This window comes from Crocuta crocuta, unplaced genomic scaffold (assembly GCF_008692635.1).
Source record: "Crocuta crocuta isolate KB4526 unplaced genomic scaffold, BGI_CrCroc_1.0 scaffold131, whole genome shotgun sequence".
NCBI classification, from domain to species: Eukaryota; Metazoa; Chordata; class Mammalia; order Carnivora; family Hyaenidae; genus Crocuta; species Crocuta crocuta.
In genome coordinates this window covers 15,731,889-15,748,370 of record NW_027528977.1, presented here as the reverse complement: position 1 = coordinate 15,748,370, position 16,482 = coordinate 15,731,889, and the positions used below count along the sequence as shown (strand labels likewise).

At 39.3% G+C, this 16,482-nt stretch overlaps 1 protein-coding gene across 1 annotated transcript in view; it reads left to right on the top strand.

Annotated features, from left to right (window-relative positions):
* Positions 1 to 16,482, top strand: part of DOCK2 (dedicator of cytokinesis 2) — a 415,343-nt gene that overhangs the window by 68,827 nt on the left and 330,034 nt on the right. Inside the window, exons 15-22 of the mRNA XM_077757359.1 lie at positions 1,686 to 1,784; positions 3,631 to 3,703; positions 3,814 to 3,917; positions 5,693 to 5,876; positions 6,039 to 6,136; positions 7,734 to 7,823; positions 9,009 to 9,109; positions 9,954 to 10,088. Coding sequence (XP_077613485.1) covers positions 1,686 to 1,784; positions 3,631 to 3,703; positions 3,814 to 3,917; positions 5,693 to 5,876; positions 6,039 to 6,136; positions 7,734 to 7,823; positions 9,009 to 9,109; positions 9,954 to 10,088 — 884 coding nt within the window. The remainder of the gene's footprint in view (positions 1 to 1,685; positions 1,785 to 3,630; positions 3,704 to 3,813; positions 3,918 to 5,692; positions 5,877 to 6,038; positions 6,137 to 7,733; positions 7,824 to 9,008; positions 9,110 to 9,953; positions 10,089 to 16,482) is intronic.

Below are 16,482 nucleotides of genomic sequence, written 5' to 3'. Positions count from 1 at the left end.
GGCTGAGATGTATGCTGGCTCTGCTACCTTTCTGGGCAAGTGACTTAATCTCTCAGGGCCTCTGTTTACTCAATGTTGAAATGGGGATAATGGCAGTGAATATCTGAGGTGGTTGTGAGGATTGTATTAAGTATGTGTAATGGGCTCAGCATAATGCTGGACAAAACACTCTCTAATTGGTTAGAAAAACTTTGAAAGTATATTTATAGGTCAGTGCCTCAAAAATTTCTGAAAGCCGTCTCATTGAAAACCAAGAGTGTTGTCTTCCTCATTTTTAGATCACTGGTTATTGTTTTTGTTGTTGTTTGTTTGTTTGTTAGAGGTAAGTTCTGAAAGGATGCTATATCCTTATTTTGAAATGGAGTCAATTAGGTTGCAAGTCATTGTTGCTCTACAGCTTGGAAGTAAAGAGGGAGAATTCTAGGGAGAGAGAGGCAGGATTCTCCTTCCCACAAGTTAGCGTCTCTCATTGAGCGGTCCCAAAGTGCTTGCATGTGGCCAGTTTTGGTCATTTAACTTGGTGGTGGTGGTAGGGGGAGATGTCAAGGATCCATTGGTGAATCAGATGGAATCTATAAGAAGCAAGGAGTCTGTCATCCTAAAAATGCCCAGAGGCACACAGTGTTGCAATTAGGGAGCCCAGGGCTCTAAAATCAATTTTTTATCCCTAGATCTCTAGAGACTAGAAGTAAAATTCTATTGGTCTAGTATAAAACACTTAGACCCTTTCTGAGTGACACTAGCTAAAATCTTGTTTTGGGGCCAAACAGATAGAATGAATATAAAGAGAGAGAAGGAAGGGACTAACCTACTCTATTAGAAGATATTCCTTATTACTCTGAGTGTGATTTTTATGGCAAACACTAAATATCCTATACTCTGTATATTCTATGCTCTGTACTCATTCTCTGCTTGGAATGTCTTTCCCACATTTCTGCTCAGAGCCAACTTGGAATCTTTCTTCAAGATTCTCAACTGTCATCGCCTCCAAAAATTCTTCCCTGAATCGTTAGGCTGCACTTAAGTGTCCTTCTCTGTATTCCACTGTAGTGAATACATATGTCTACTATTACATTGCATTTAGTGATTTGTCTGCTTATCTAAAGATTTCTCTGCAAAACTGTGGACTCTCATTGCAGATTTAATATCTGACTAATGCCCATTTCCCAGCACTTGGCATGGGTCTGATACTAGAAGATGCTCAGTAGCTCCCTCTGCCCCTGTATCTGTCTGCAGCTCATGCTCTCTCCTATCACCCAACTTCTGTGTTAGCATCAGAAATCCATCAGAATGCTGCTTGACTGATCTGAGCCTGTTTGTAAACTTGGTGCACATTCAGATTTAAGAAACAAATAGGATTAATAAGACTGGCAGCATGTAGTAACTCCAAGACTGGTTACCATTTACAATAAGTCAGTCACGTCAGTGCCTGGTGCGCTTCAATGATTTCCAGAATGCAAGTAATAGAATTTCTGTAGTTAAGCAGCTGTCACTCCTGGGGCCAGGGATGTTCATGTATAAATCTGTAATTTAGAAGGGTACCTGGCAGAAGGATTGGTGAAGGGAGGGTTTTTCCAGGCCCTAAGGCCATTGTTGGCCTTGGAACCAAAATTGCCCAAGCACAGAAAATGGCAGTTCTATAGTGTTGATTTTTTTTCTCTCTCTCTTTTTCCCCCTTGGGTCAGAATGCAATTTGTGTAGGAGCTGGGGACAAGCCCATGAATGAATATCGGTCCGTTGTGTACTATCAAGTCAAACAGCCACGGTGGATGGAAACAGTCAAGGTAATATGATGATGATGATGATGATGATGATGATGATGATGATGATGATGATGTTGTTGATGATAGCAGCAAACATGTATCTAGGGGTTCTGAGACACCTCCCTAAGACCTGAAGCAAAACCCTAGTGTGTGTCCAGTGGTGTGTCAGGTAGTGAAAATGGTGGCCCAAAGGGTGAGTACCCTGTTTTTCTTGATCGCCCTTCACTAACTCAGGACCAGCCACTAGAGAATTGTCAGTGGTCTTCTTGTGGACAGTGCCCAGCCTACAAAGTTATGTCATTCTGCTCAGCAGTGAGGAGTGACAGAGCTTGCAAGCAAATGTGAGGCTATAAAAGATCACTTAATGCCTGAAAGATACTCTCTTGGGAAGATGTCTCAGACGAAAGTGGCATTAATCACAAATATTCACATTACCAGATTGTCACACTAAGTGGAAGGGCATATTATGCATTGGAAGAAGAATTTGGAATTAATTCAGTGAACAGGGAAGCTTGAATATCTCTACATTGTAATTAGTAGCATTCTTTATTCACTCTGTTCTCTGAACCCAAACTCAAGATGTTCATTTAACTTCCTTTTCCAAGATAGCTACCCAGACCTCAGTGGTTCTTACCCTGTTACCTATATTCCTGTTTTCCTCAGTGAGTCTTCCCAAATGCACTCTCTTCAAAATGATGACCTACCCAACTTCATAGTCAGAAAGCTCTTGGACCACATTGTTTTTACTGTGTTCTCTCGTACTCTAGTTATTTCCCTTTGCTAGCCCTTGTCAGATGGTTGTTAAAATATGCATCTCCCCATGTGAACCATAAGCTTTTTGAGTTGCAGGGCCTCTGCCTTACATCAACATGGCCAGCACATCACATGACCATAGCTTGGAGTAGCCATTCAATTCACAGTGAAAAAATGAATTGGATTGCAGTCCTTCATGAGGTTCTCAGAACAAATCCCTTTGTTCTGTCTGAAATTACAAATGATGGACCTCTTCAGGCTCCAATTTCATTTTCTGGAGCAGAAAGTGCCCCAAAGTATACATCTATTTGGCTTTTAATAGTCATCTCTACAGTGTAAACTTGTCCCTTTAAAAAATCAAAATGGCTTCCTCACAGGTATCTAAACTTCTCTGCTTTGGCTTGAATTACAAGTTATGGAGAGAGCTGTGAGGTGGTGGGAGGTGAGCAGTCCATGGCCAGACCTGATGTGTATTAATCAAAGGGGCAGTAGACCAGCCCTGGGCAGTTAAATGGGTGACCAAGGAGTGGGTGATTTGACTCTGTCTTCAGAAGTAAAAACATCTTGGTATCTGTCCAAGGATGGGAATGAACCCTAGGATTTTCCCAAATATTATTGGATTCAAGCATTTGTGTGAATTTGCATAAACAAGGGTCCTCATGCATACCCTCTAATGACCATTGTTAATTTGCTCAGCCCTGCTGCAATTGCCAGAACTCCTGGAGTGTGTAAGGAAAATGTGCATTGTGCAGTTTGCAGTGCATCAAATCCTGTGCTAAAGTTATGTGACTTTTATATCAATTTGGGAAGATTCATTTTAACCCACTATAATTTACGGACCTCTTTTCATTGGCTAGGAATGCAATTTGCCAAATGGATTACATTTGGTACTTTATTTTCTCTTCATAGCTAGTTCTTATGTAATTTATTTACAGTTCATCAGGCTTGATGGATGGGTAATAAATCAGCATGCAGCTCTCTCAGTTAAATGGTCAGGCTGCCTTTTGTGGTGTGTGTGTGTGTGTGTGTGTGTGTGTGTGTGTGTGTGTGTGTGCTGGAATGGGAAAGTCTGTTTAACTCATTGTCTCCTGAGCTCTGGTTTCTGCCTACCAAGGTGGCTGTCCCTATTGAAGACATGCAGAGGATCCATCTGAGATTCATGTTTCGACATCGATCATCCTTGGAATGTGAGTACCTGACCAAATGGCATCTCTGAAGCTCCCCTAAGGAAGAGGAATGAGATAACTGGGTAGCCCATGTGTCATTTTTTTTCCTGACCTCACAATGCTATTTCCAGCTAAAGATAAAGGAGAAAAGAATTTTGCCATGTCCTATGTGAAGTTGATGAAGGAAGATGGGACCACTCTGCAAGATGGGTGCCATGACTTGGTCGTCTTAAAGGTACCATGAGTTGGATTAACTGCAGTGAGCGGGGTACAGGAAGCCAAGGGAATATGGCAGGATTGCTTAGTGGTTAATAGCAGGGACCACAGAATCACACACACCAGGGTTTACCAGTCATGTGGCCTTGTGCAAAATCTTAACTTCTCTGCCTCTGTTTCCCTCTCTATGGGCCCTCAGTGAATAATTGTGAGTATCATATGAGACCACTTCTGTAAACACAACTATGATATGTACATGCAACATTGAATATGTGGAAAAGCTTATTGTTACATACAGACTAGGCTATTGACTGTAAGGAGCCCTGTGGGATATATAGAAGACCAGCAAGAAACATTTGAGAGATGCCTCACTATTGCTAATGGAAACGTATCAGATTCTGGGATCCTGATCCTGCCTCTGACTAAATCTGGAATCATCTCACATGTCTCCCTCAGTGTCAGTTTTCTTTTTTCTTAAGTGTTATGTAGTATTTATGACAAACCATTGAGATGGCCCATGTGGAAGGGCTCTATAAAAGAGTGTATAGATATTGGCTGTCATTATTTTGCATCATGAGACTTGGACTGTTTATAAGAAGTGGGGAGTGTTTGCCTTGATCTCACCCACATGATACAACCTCTCTAATGGCAGCAGGATGCCTATGCTAGCACCTGACTGGAGACAAAGCATGTGGTTGTAAAACAAGACAGGGCTAAGTGGTTGGCATAGGGATCCAATTCTTGTCCTTGGCTCTTGCTCAACCTTGGGGGGTTGAAAACATCCTTTTGCCTATGGTCTCCTTGGCAAACATGCCTCATCAAAGCTTAATTACAAGGTACCCTTCTCTGAGTCTCTCTGGCTTTTCTGGAAACCCACACTTTCCTTCTTCTGCACAGCTCCTGTCTTCTCATTTATGACACATCAAAGTAGTTCTTGGCTTGAAAGCCATTCTTCTCCAGTAGATTGTGAACTCACTAGGGGCAGGGGCCCAGTTGTAGTCAGTTTTCAATTTACTTATTTTCCTTAAGTATCCTTTTTCTTATCTGTAAACTGAGGGTGATAGCAGTGTATACAACAGTGACAGCAGCAACTGTGAGGTTTAAATGGAATGAACTAAAGCATATGAAATACTTAGTGCAATATCCAGTACAAAATAAGGGATCCATAAACATTAACTCCTATAATACCTACCTCTAATCATTCATTTCCACATGCCAAGGGACTTAGGTGTCTATCAACTCTGTTAAGAGCTCTATACAAATTATTCCCATTTAGTCTGCTCAGAATTTCTAGGCAGTAGGTAATATGATTAATCGTTAGTTTAATCATTAGAAAAATGGGACATATCCAAACAATGGGTTCAAGATGACATAGATTTGTGAATGGTAGAACAGGGTCTAGATCCCAGGACTTTCAGATTCTAGTGTGTTTGCTGTGAATTTCTCCTTTAACCTGATTCCTTATCCTGCTCGTGGGCATATTTTAAGATCTCCAGAAATTTAGGAGGAATCAAAATGGCCTGCCAGGGGAATCATCAAATTCCCTCTGTGCTATTAATGAAGTTCACAGAGCCTTGAACTGGTTGGTCAATCCTTTTTCCATTAATGTAGCTTTGAGTTCTTGCCTGGTTTGTGGAAAGATAGCCCTGATACCAGCTGATATTTACTGCTTCTCTGATGATTTTTCTAATTCTGACCCTCTGTACCATACAATATGTAAGGTGGCCACTTCAAACTCTGTGTGGCATTGGGCTTCTACTTCCTTGGGGAAGTAATAAAGGTGTTTTTTTCCAGGGGGAAAGTAAGAAGATGGAGGATGCCAGTGCTTACCTGACACTTCCTTCTTATCGACACCATGTGGAAAACAAGGGGGCCACCTTGAGTCGAAGCTCCAGCAGTGTTGGGGGGCTCTCTGTCAGCTCCCGGGATGTATTCTCCATTTCCACCCTGGTGTGTTCCACAAAGCTCACCCAGAATGGTAATGAAACCATCAAGAGTTGTATATATGTAGTGTGTGTGTGTGTGTGTGTGTGTGTGTGTGTGTGTGTGTTTGTGTGTGCGTGTGTGTAAGTCCAGGAAGGTCCTGAATGGACAGTTTAGTCTAGTAATAGTTATTCTGCTTGTCTGGACTCTATTTCAGTGGGCTTGCTGGGTTTGCTTAAGTGGCGTATGAAGCCTCAGCTGCTACAGGAAAACTTAGAAAAATTGAAGATTGTCGATGGAGAGGAAGTGGTGAAGGTCAGTGGGGCTTCATTTTGTTAAACCATGGGTGGCTTCTGGGGGCAAATGAAGTGTTGAGGAAGATGGGACTTTTTCTCTAACAATGGGACATAGTGTCTCAGATTGCCACGAGAAACCTTTATTGGGAAATTCAGAGGCTGATTTGGTTCAATGATGCTGAAAACATGTTGAGTGGTAGAAAACTATGGTTGTGTTCAGTTTCTGGAAGGAGATCAGCTTGGGTGTAGATCTCAGCTCAACCACTCACCAACTTTAAGTGATAGTATGAATATTTTGTGGGGTTGTTGTGAGCATTCAAGGCAGTAATATTTAAAAATTACTTAGCATAGTCTCTTACACAATATTGAACTAAACATGTAAGTCATACAGATTTCATTAAATGATACCTATTCATTATTTTTGTTGTTATAAGTTGCTATGAAAGTGTTATCTCTTAGTACTACCTACTGTTACTGTTAGAAATAAAAAGTATTCTTAGTTCCTGTTGCTTACAGAATATTATGCATCATACATGAAAGAAAGACATTAGTGCTCACATTTTAAGTGAAACAAGCAGGAAACAATACACATGTCAGATGTATTGTTGTGTCCACATGGTATTGGTGAATATAGTGTCTGAAGTACAGATCTAATGAAGCAACCCTTCTCTCCAGTTCTATGAATTGAGACAAATGTTTCCCACAGGTTGTGATGATCTTATTTCCTTCAGGAATTTGGTCCAGCTAGAAACTCTGAGATTAAACATTTGTACTTGGTAGCTCTGTGTTTTCAGGGACTGTAGGAAATATTAACCCATTCTCTAGGAAGGAAGAGTATCAGATTTTAGTTATTTTCCATACATGGAGAACCAATGGTAGAGTTTTCAGATCAGTGCTTTAAATATGCACCATTGATCCACCTACTTGGTTCAGCAGTAGAAAGAAAATTCTCCAGACATCCTTTTATAAGGTCTATCGTGTTTGGGCAGCTTGGAGAAGCATCTAGGAGACAATTACATTGTCTCTAACTTTGCATTATTTTTTTCTATTTCTAAAAAAAAATGTTATTAAAGTATATACATAGAGTTAAATATGTACAAGCCCTTACCCTAAGAGTATAGTTCACTGTATTTTTACACATATACGCACTGATATACACACCCTCTATATCAAGATACAGAACACTTTTGGCATTGAAGTAGGCTCCTCTTACCCCTTCTCAACCTCCCCTATATTGAATGCCATCATAGATTTTTTTTCGCTTGTTCTTGAATTTCATAAAAACAGAGTAATAAATAATGTACATTGCTGTGTCTGACTTATACTCCACACGGTTCTCATGAGGGTTATCCTTGTTGTTGAATGTAGACGTAGTTTGCTCTTTTTTATTACTATGGAGTATTCTGTAGTATTAAAATACCATCATATATTCATTCACACTGTTGATTGACAATTGGGTTGCTCCAAGTTCTGGCTCTTGTGAAGAAAGCTCCCTGGAACTTTTGAATGCAGCATGTGGTAGATGTGTACTCTCATTCCCTTGGGGATTCACTGAGGAGTGGGGTTTCTGGGTCACCTGCACTCTTCTCTAATGTGACCTTCATTACTTTGTCCAGTTTCTCCAGGATACTCTGGATGCCCTCTTCAATATCATGATGGAGCATTCTCAAAGTAATGAGTACGACATCCTCGTCTTTGATGCATTGGTAAGAAAGAAGCAACGGGTGTTTAATGACAGTAGACATTGATGTGTGTCTCACTGTGAGAACACTGAGAACTTGTGGCCCCTGGGGCCCTTTTGTGAATTTCTTTGGAGGTATTGTGATTTTCGGTAATTAGAGCAATGAATGAAATGCTGAGGATTTGGGGTTTTTTTGTTTGTTTGTTTGTTTGTTTGTTTCTAGTTCATTTGAAAGCATGGTAGGGTGAGTGAAAGGGGAGTTTTAAATGTTGATGTCATATTGGCACTGGCTGTAAGTATGTGAAGCTAGATACCATGAATAATGGCTTTAGCTTTCCATGAATGCTGGGAGCTTATCTTTGGCCAGGTTGTGAAGCACCCAAAATGTTTCCTACCTCCTTCTTTCTCATAGTCTCCAACTTCCCAGAATCATTACATCCTCCTGCACACCCAGAACATTTTATAGTGGCATGCAATCCCAGTCCTTCCTCTTCCATCTTCCCAAATGATCTGTTCCTCCTCTCTGTCCCAACTCATGTTTTCTTAGTATCATGTCCACAGCAGGGTATCAGTGACCAATAAAGTCTTCTTTTTTCCTATTGCAACTCACTTTATTTTGTAATTTTTTACATTCTTTTCTTTTCTTTCTTTCTTTCTTTTTTTTTTTTTACAAATAGTTTATTGTCAAGTTGGTTTCCATATAACACCCAGTGCTCATCCCACAAGTGCCCTCCTCCATGCCCATCTCCTCCACCCCCCCCCACATTAATACATTAACTGCTTGTTTCAGTGACACTTACATTTTAAAAAGCTTACTTGGAAACAACTGTGACTTAATGCAGTGCTTCCCAAAGGGTCTCCTGGAAAGGTAGCCTGTAAGAAGTGCTAGACATTGTATGACCCTCTCAGAGATTCACAACGCATGTAGGAATGCTAAAAAGTCCCTGAAGTAAAGATGATAGTCTAACAATGATATCCTGAAATTTGTCAAACTTATCTGACCATGAAGCCCTTTTATCCTATAACACCCTGTAACACACTTCATGAAACACTTTTTACAAAAGATACTACTTTAATGAAACAGACTAACAATATATTAGTGAGTTAATTCCTTGGCAAAATAATTTTGCTGGAGATTTAATTGTGCCATGTGATTATGGCTTCTTGTTGGGTCTGACCCCCAAAACCTGATTCCTTGAATTTTCCTCAGATCTACATAATAGGACTCATTGCTGACCGGAAATTTCAGCATTTTAACACCGTTCTGGAGGCTTATATTCAACAGCATTTCAGTGCCACCTTGGCTTACAAGTAAGTTACTGTACACATGGGGATTTCTTATCCACCTCCTACTTGCCCTCCAGAATGCCCAGGGCACAAGGAACTTGAGTATTTTCCTCTTGTACCGGGCTGTGTGAGTTCTTCCTTTTATGATAAGACCCAGTCCATGATGGGTTATTTGGATTAAATAAAAATATACAAACCCATAGTTTAGAATGAATATTTTTTTGTGGTAGAAGTACATGAAAGCATTCATTCATTCAGTTGATCAGCTATCAATTATTGAGCAGTACTTGTAGTAGACACTGGAATTCAGAGGCTAGAGAGGAGAAAGTGCACATGCCAAGTAGCCCATTATAGCTTGGACACAGAGCATTGATGGTTACAGGCGGGAGGTGATGCTGGAGAGGTTGGGGAAAGGCCGGTTTTCCAAAGGGCCTTGAAAGCCAGGCCAAATAGTTTGAAGTCTCCTTGCTGGTAATGAAGAAACATGGAAAGTTTCTCAGCAAGGGAATTCCACGATAATATTAGAAGTTTTTTTTTTTAATCGGAAACAAATGCTGAAAAGAACATTATCACACCAATATTTCCACTTATATCTTGATTATGACTAGTTTTCCTAGTCAAAAGATTATTTTTCCTCACTAGTTTTTCCTTTGATGGCTTTTAATGGTCAGGAAATACTAATTCACTCCCTGTATTAAATACATATATTTTAAGCAGAGTTATTTTTATGGCTACAAATGAGTGAGTAAGCTTAGCTGTACCACCACCTTTAACCTTTGATTGAATGCTTTATAATTTACCGAGCAAACTAATCACCATGCTGTGAGTTAGAAAGAGATGTATTTTCAAAATATAATCCCTTATTCAGGAAATTGATGACGGTGCTGAAGACTTACTTGGATACCTCCAGCAGAGGGGAGCAATGTGAGCCGATCCTAAGAACACTGAAAGCTTTGGAATATGTGTTCAAGTTCATTGTTCGGTCGAGGACATTATTTTCACAGTGAGTGCTTGTTATGTAAGAGTGATTGATTAGTTCTGCAGTTCCTCTGGGATACAACAGTATTTGTGTAATCGGAGAGATTCTTTTATAAAATTACAACCAGCCATTGATCAAAAACAACTTAAAAATCCAACATAGAGAGTTATGAATAGGTTATAATTGTTCCCTCCAAGCTCATTCGGGGAAAAATCTAAATCTTAACATGTTATAGAGTTATGTTTCATCCAATGAACTTGATTTGTGATTTGAGGCTCTTCTGTATTTCATCTATCATTCTTCATTTGATTTGAGATATGGTGAAAACTTTCCAGGAATCCTCAATGATAGAGGTCCTGGGAGTGGAGAGAGCAGAACTTGGGGAGTTTGACAGTTATTTGGCTGTAGCAGGTTGTGCATGACAGATGAGATGGTATTTACAGTTGATCTGTCTGTCCTTGAGATCTTAGTAGCAACAACTGAGCTGACGTGTTAGCACACCTAAGAGATTTGATGGTTGATGAACAGTTACCGAGGTGAGCTGCTCTTTTGAAGGGCTTCAGAGATGGAGGCATTCAAATGCAACATGCAAAAGAACAATTGATGTTCATCCTGGCTACAAGGAAAGCAAAGCTAGGCAGGGGGTTGGATGTGATTGTGTGTATGATCAAGTTGTCTGTGTGTGATGGGAAATAAGAAAAACATACACGGAATGTATTGTCTGGATTCTCATCAGTGTAAACAAAGAACATTCAACTTAAACTGATTTAGGAAGAGTAGGACTTTATTTTATTTCACATTTTTAAAAAAATCCAGAGGGCAGTTGGCCTCAGATATGGCTGCATCAAGATAATTGATGCCATCAGGATAGTCTCTGTCTCTCTAGATCTTGCCTCTGCTTTCCTTTTGTTGGTTACCCTCTGAGGCAAGTTTTTAAATGTGAAAGCCACTGGAAGCCTCAGGTTCCTATTCTAATTTAAGCAACTGTAAGTCCTTTGCTGGTCCAGCAAAATCCTGTGCCAAGAACTATCTTTGGTCATGTGCTAAGGAAACAGTATGACCAAGGAAATGCATGCAGATTATGTGTTTGTAGTCTCATGTGTACCTCTGGAGCCATGGGTCAGGTCATCCACTTATCCTGCAGACTTGTTTAATTGGAGAGATGGCTTCCTAAAAGTAAGTAGAAGTCTGTTGTCATCATTTTGACCAACTGATGCGCTACAAAAGTTTCATACTTGACAGGCATCTGAAATGTTAATCATTTCAGATTATCCTGAAACATTCTTTGAGATTTCAGGTGAGAATAGAAAGAGATAACTGTCTTGCACCATGTCACAAAACATATGTTCATTCTTCTTTTTAATTTTGGATTCTTTTTCAAGTCTATATTTTTCCTTTTAGAATTGATGCAGATTTTATTTATTTATATATTTATGTGTTTATTTATTATTAATTTAAATCCAAGTTAGTTAACATATAGTATAGTAATGATTTCAGGAGTAGAATTTAGTGATTCATCACTGACATATAATATGCAGTGCTCATCCCAACAAGTTCCCTCCTTAATGCCCATTATCCAACTCCTCTCCAGAAATTCTTAGTTTGTTCTCTGTATTTAAGAGTCCCTTATAGTTTGCCTCCCTCTGTTTTTCTTCCTTTTCCTTCCCTTCCTCGATGTTCATCTGTTGTTTCTTAAATTCCACATATGAGTGAAATCATATGATATTTGACTTTCTCTGACTTATTTTGCATAGCATAATACACTAGTTCAGCCTATGTTGTTGCAAATGGCAAGATTTCATTCTTTTTGATTGCCAAGTAATACTCCATTGTGTGTGTGTGTGTGTGTGTGTGTGTGTGACATCTTCTTTATCCATTCATCCATCAATGGACATTTGGGCTCTTTCCATACTTTGGCTATTGTTGATAGTGCTGCTATAAACATTGGGGTGCATGTGCTTCTTCAAAACAGCATACCTGTATCCCTTGGATAAATACCTACTAGTGCAATTGCTGGGTAATAGTGTAGCTCTATTTTTAATTTTTTGAGGAATTTCCATACTGGTTTCCAGAGTGATTGCATTAGTTTACATTACCACCAATAGTGTAAAAGGATTCCCTTTTCTCTGCATCTTCACCAACATCTGTTGTTTCCTGAGTTGTTAATAGCCATTCTGACAGGTGTGAGGTGACATCTCATGGTGGTTTTTATTTGTGTTTCCCTGATGATGAGTGATGTTGAGCATCTTTTCATGTGTCTGTTAGCCATCTGGATGTCTTCTTTGGAAAAGTGTCTATTCATGTTTTCTGCTCATTTCTTCCCTGGATTATTTGTTTTTGTTTATGTTTTTTTTTTTTTGGGAGGGTGTTGAGTTTGATTAGTTCTCTATAGGATTTGGATACTAACCCTTTATCTGATATGTCATTTGCAAACATCTTCTCCCATTTTGTAGGGTGCCTATAGTTTTGTTGATTGTTTACTTTGCTGTGAAGAAGATTTTTCTATTGATGAGGTCCCAATAGTTCATTTTTGCTTTTGTTTCCCTTGTCTCTGGAGACATGCCTAGTAAGAAGTTGCTGCAGCTGAGGTCAAAGAGGTTGCTGCCTATCTTATTCTCTAGGATTTTGATGCTTTCCTGTCTCAAATTTGGGTCTTAAATCCATTTTGAATTTATTTTTGTGTATAGTGTAAGAAAGTGGTCCAGTTGCATTCTTCTGCATGTCGCTGTCCAGATTTCCCAACACCATTTACTGGAGAGACTCTCTTTTTTCCATTGAATATTCTTTCCTGCTTTGTCAAAGATAACATGGCCATACATTTGTGGGTCCATTTGTGGTTCTCGGTTTTCTTCCATTGATCTATGTGCTTGTTTTTGTGCCAGTGACATACTGTCTTGATGATTACAGCTTTATAATGCAGCTTGAAGCTCAGAATTGCATGCTTCCAGTTTTGGTATTCTTTTCCAACATTGCTTTGACTATTTGGGTCTTTTCTGGTTCCATACAAATTTTAGAACTTTTTGTTTTAGCTATGTGAAGAATGTGGTGTTATTCTGATATGGATTGCATTGAATGTGTAGATTGATTTGGGTAGTACCTACATTTTAACAATATTTGTCCTTCCAATTCGTGAGCATGGAATGTTTGTTTTCCCATTTCTTTATGTCTTCTTCTTTATTTCATAAGTATTCTATAGTTTTCAGTGTACAGATCTTTAACCTCTTTGGTTAGATTTATTCCTAGGTATCTCATGTTTTTTGGTGCAAATGTAAATGGGATCAATTCCTTGATTTCTCTTTCAGCAGCTTAGTTACTGGTGTATAGAAATGCAACTAATTTCTGTGTATTGATTTTTATATCCTGCGATTTTGCTGAATTCATGTATCAGTTCTAGCAGCTTTTTGGTGAAGTCTTTCAGGTTTTCCACATAGAGTGTCATGTCATCTGTAAAGAGTGAAAGTTTGACTTCTTCCTTGACAATTTGGATGCCTTTTATTTCTTTTTGTTGTTTGATTGCTGAGGGTAGGACTTCCAATATTATATTGAACATCAGTGATGAAAGTAAACCTCTCTTTCCTGTTCCTGACCTTAGGGGGAAAACTCTGTTTTCCCCATTGAGAATATTAGCTATGAGTCTTTCATAGAAGGCCTTTATAATGTTGAGGTATGTTCCTTCTATCTCTACTTTCTTGAGGGTTTTTACTAAGAAAGAATGCTGTGTTTTGTCAAATGCTTTTTCTCCATCTATTGAGAGGATCATATGGTTCTTATCCTTTTTTAAATTAATGTGATATATCACATTGACTGATTTGCAAATATTGAACTAGCCCTGAAGCCCAGGAATAAATCCCCCTTGATTATGGTGAATAATTTTTTTTAATGTACTCTTGAATTTGATTTGCTAGTATCTTGTTAAGAATTTTTGCATCCATGTTCATCAGGGAAATCAGCCTGTAATTCTCCTCTTTAGTAGGGTCTTTGTCTGGTATTGGAATCAAGGTAATGCTGGCTTCATAGAATAAGTTTGGAAGTTTTCCTTCCATTTCTTCTTCTTGGAACAGTTTGAGAAGAATCAGTATTAACTTTTCTTTAAATGTTTGGTAGAATTCCCCTGGGAACCCATCCAGCCCTGGACTCTTGTTTTTTCAGAGATCTTTGACTACTGATTCAATTTCTCTACTGATTATGGGTCTGTTCAAGTTTTCTATTTCTTTCTGTTTCAGTTTTGGTAGTTTTTATGTTTCTAGGAACTTATCAATTTCTTCCAGATTGCCCAATTTGTTGGCAAATTGCTCATAATATTCTCTTTTTATTGTTTGTACTTCTGCAGTGTTGGTTGTGATCCCTCCTCTTTCATTTGTGATTCCATTTATTTTGGTCCTTTCCTTTTTTCCTTCCTTTTTTTTTTTTTTTTTGATAATGGCTAGGGAGTTTATCAATTTTGTTAATTCTTTAGAAGAATCAACTCTTATTTTCATTGGTCTATTCTACTGTTTTTTTTTAAATTTTGATATCATTGATTACTGCTCTAATCTTTATTATTTCACTTTTTCTCATGGGGTTTGGCCTTTGTTTGCTGTTCTTTTTCTAGCTCCTTTAGGTATAAGGATATGTTGTGTATTTGAGACCTTTCTTCCTTCTTTAGGAAGGCTCTTCCCTCGTCAGTGCTGCTGGGGCTCTAAGTCACCTTTGGCTTCTTAAGGAGTGGGGTACTCTCTTATTTCATCACAGCATATGGAACATCATTGATACAGATAAAATACCCAAGATGCATTTTGGGGGATAAGACAATGCATTTGGTCAGAATAGATGCCTCTAAAATAATCCAGGCCTAGGGGCACCTGGGTGGCTCAGTTGGTTAAGTGTCCAACTTCAGCTCAGGTCATGATCTCACGGTTCATGGGTTCGAGCCCTGTGTTGGGCTATGTGCTGACAGCTCAGAGCCTGGAGCCTGCTTTGGATTCTGTATCTCTCTCTCTCTCTCTCTGACCCTCCCCTGCTCACGCTGTGTGTCTCTCTCAGAAATAAATAAAAAACATTAAAAAAAAAAAATAATCCAGGCCTAATCTTGAGTCTTTTCTCATGAACAAAGTATAGGCTGACCTACAAAGAAGGTCTAGGGCCTCATGCTGAGGGAAGATGGTTTTCCTGTGTCTTGTTCATTTTAGAATCTTGATCAATGGTTTGCTCTCCAGGTTGGCATCAAAGACATCGGGAAGCGATGGAGGTATTTCCCCATATTAGGAGGGCATTTTACTTGGAAACTAGAAAATAGAAAGTTTGAAATTTCTAAGCCAGCTGGTGACAAATCATAATATAATTATTACTTTTGGGACTTATTGTGTCTGGTATTGTGTTTCATTTTGCTGTTATCTCTTTGTCTTCTTTTCTCATGTGCATAATTTCAGCTGATCTAGCTTCCATTATGTTCCCTTGCCATTTTTCTTTTCATATACTGCACATGCACGTTTGCAAAGGCTAGGGATTATCCTGTATCAAAATGTAGGATGCAGTTGCGTAGGGGAAGAAGAGAAGTTGTTGAGAAAGATTGGATTTTTTAAGGATTATTTATTTCTATCACATAGCCAAATAATGTGATTCACCTGTGTTCTCTCTTATGTCACTGGCTCCTGTGTCAAAGTCTGGGACAGGTGTCTGGACATATACCCGTGCCATAGTTGCATTCTCCCCTCTCTTGAAGCTGGGAGAGCAGGTTCAAGCTTTCACCATAGGGAGGCAGGCTTAAAAATATGGGAAACTCCTAAATCATGGCAAATGTGTCCAAAAGATGCTCAGTAGCCATCAATATGACCAATATCCATTAGGCTTTTCTGGAATGACTGAGCTTCTGGGAGATACAGAGCATAGTGAGAAACATTCAGAAAAAGTGGAAATGATTATCATCTAGGCATTGAGCTTCTTCATAAAATTTCTTGCAGTACCTTTTATCCTAAAGCTCAGACAACCAGCTGAGCTGGTCCCTGAGATTTCGAAGCTGTGGAATTACTCAGAGTCCAAAGCAGCCTGTGCTTCCCTGAATCACATGATGGGCACTGAATAGCTTCCATTTCTGCTGGCCAGGCACGTAGAAATAAGGCTGCAGTGCTGGATGACTCTCTAAAAGAGAGAGGACCCAGAGCACAGTGCTACAGTGGGATTTGTTCCCACTTGTCTGTGGTCCTTCCAAACCCTAATGCTGCCATAGGCTAGAGTACTGGGGGCAATGTGTGCTAATGCTTATGTTCATGTTGTACTGGTCGGCATTGGCTCAGTGATGCCTAGTATTCCCACTAGACAGACTTGGGAGGGAGTCATATGTTTGTCCCTGTACCCAGCTTAGTGAGTGATCTACCCTCTCTGAGCCTCAGTTTCCTCATCCATAAATGGGGATAAACCAGCTCTTAGTGTTTTAATGATG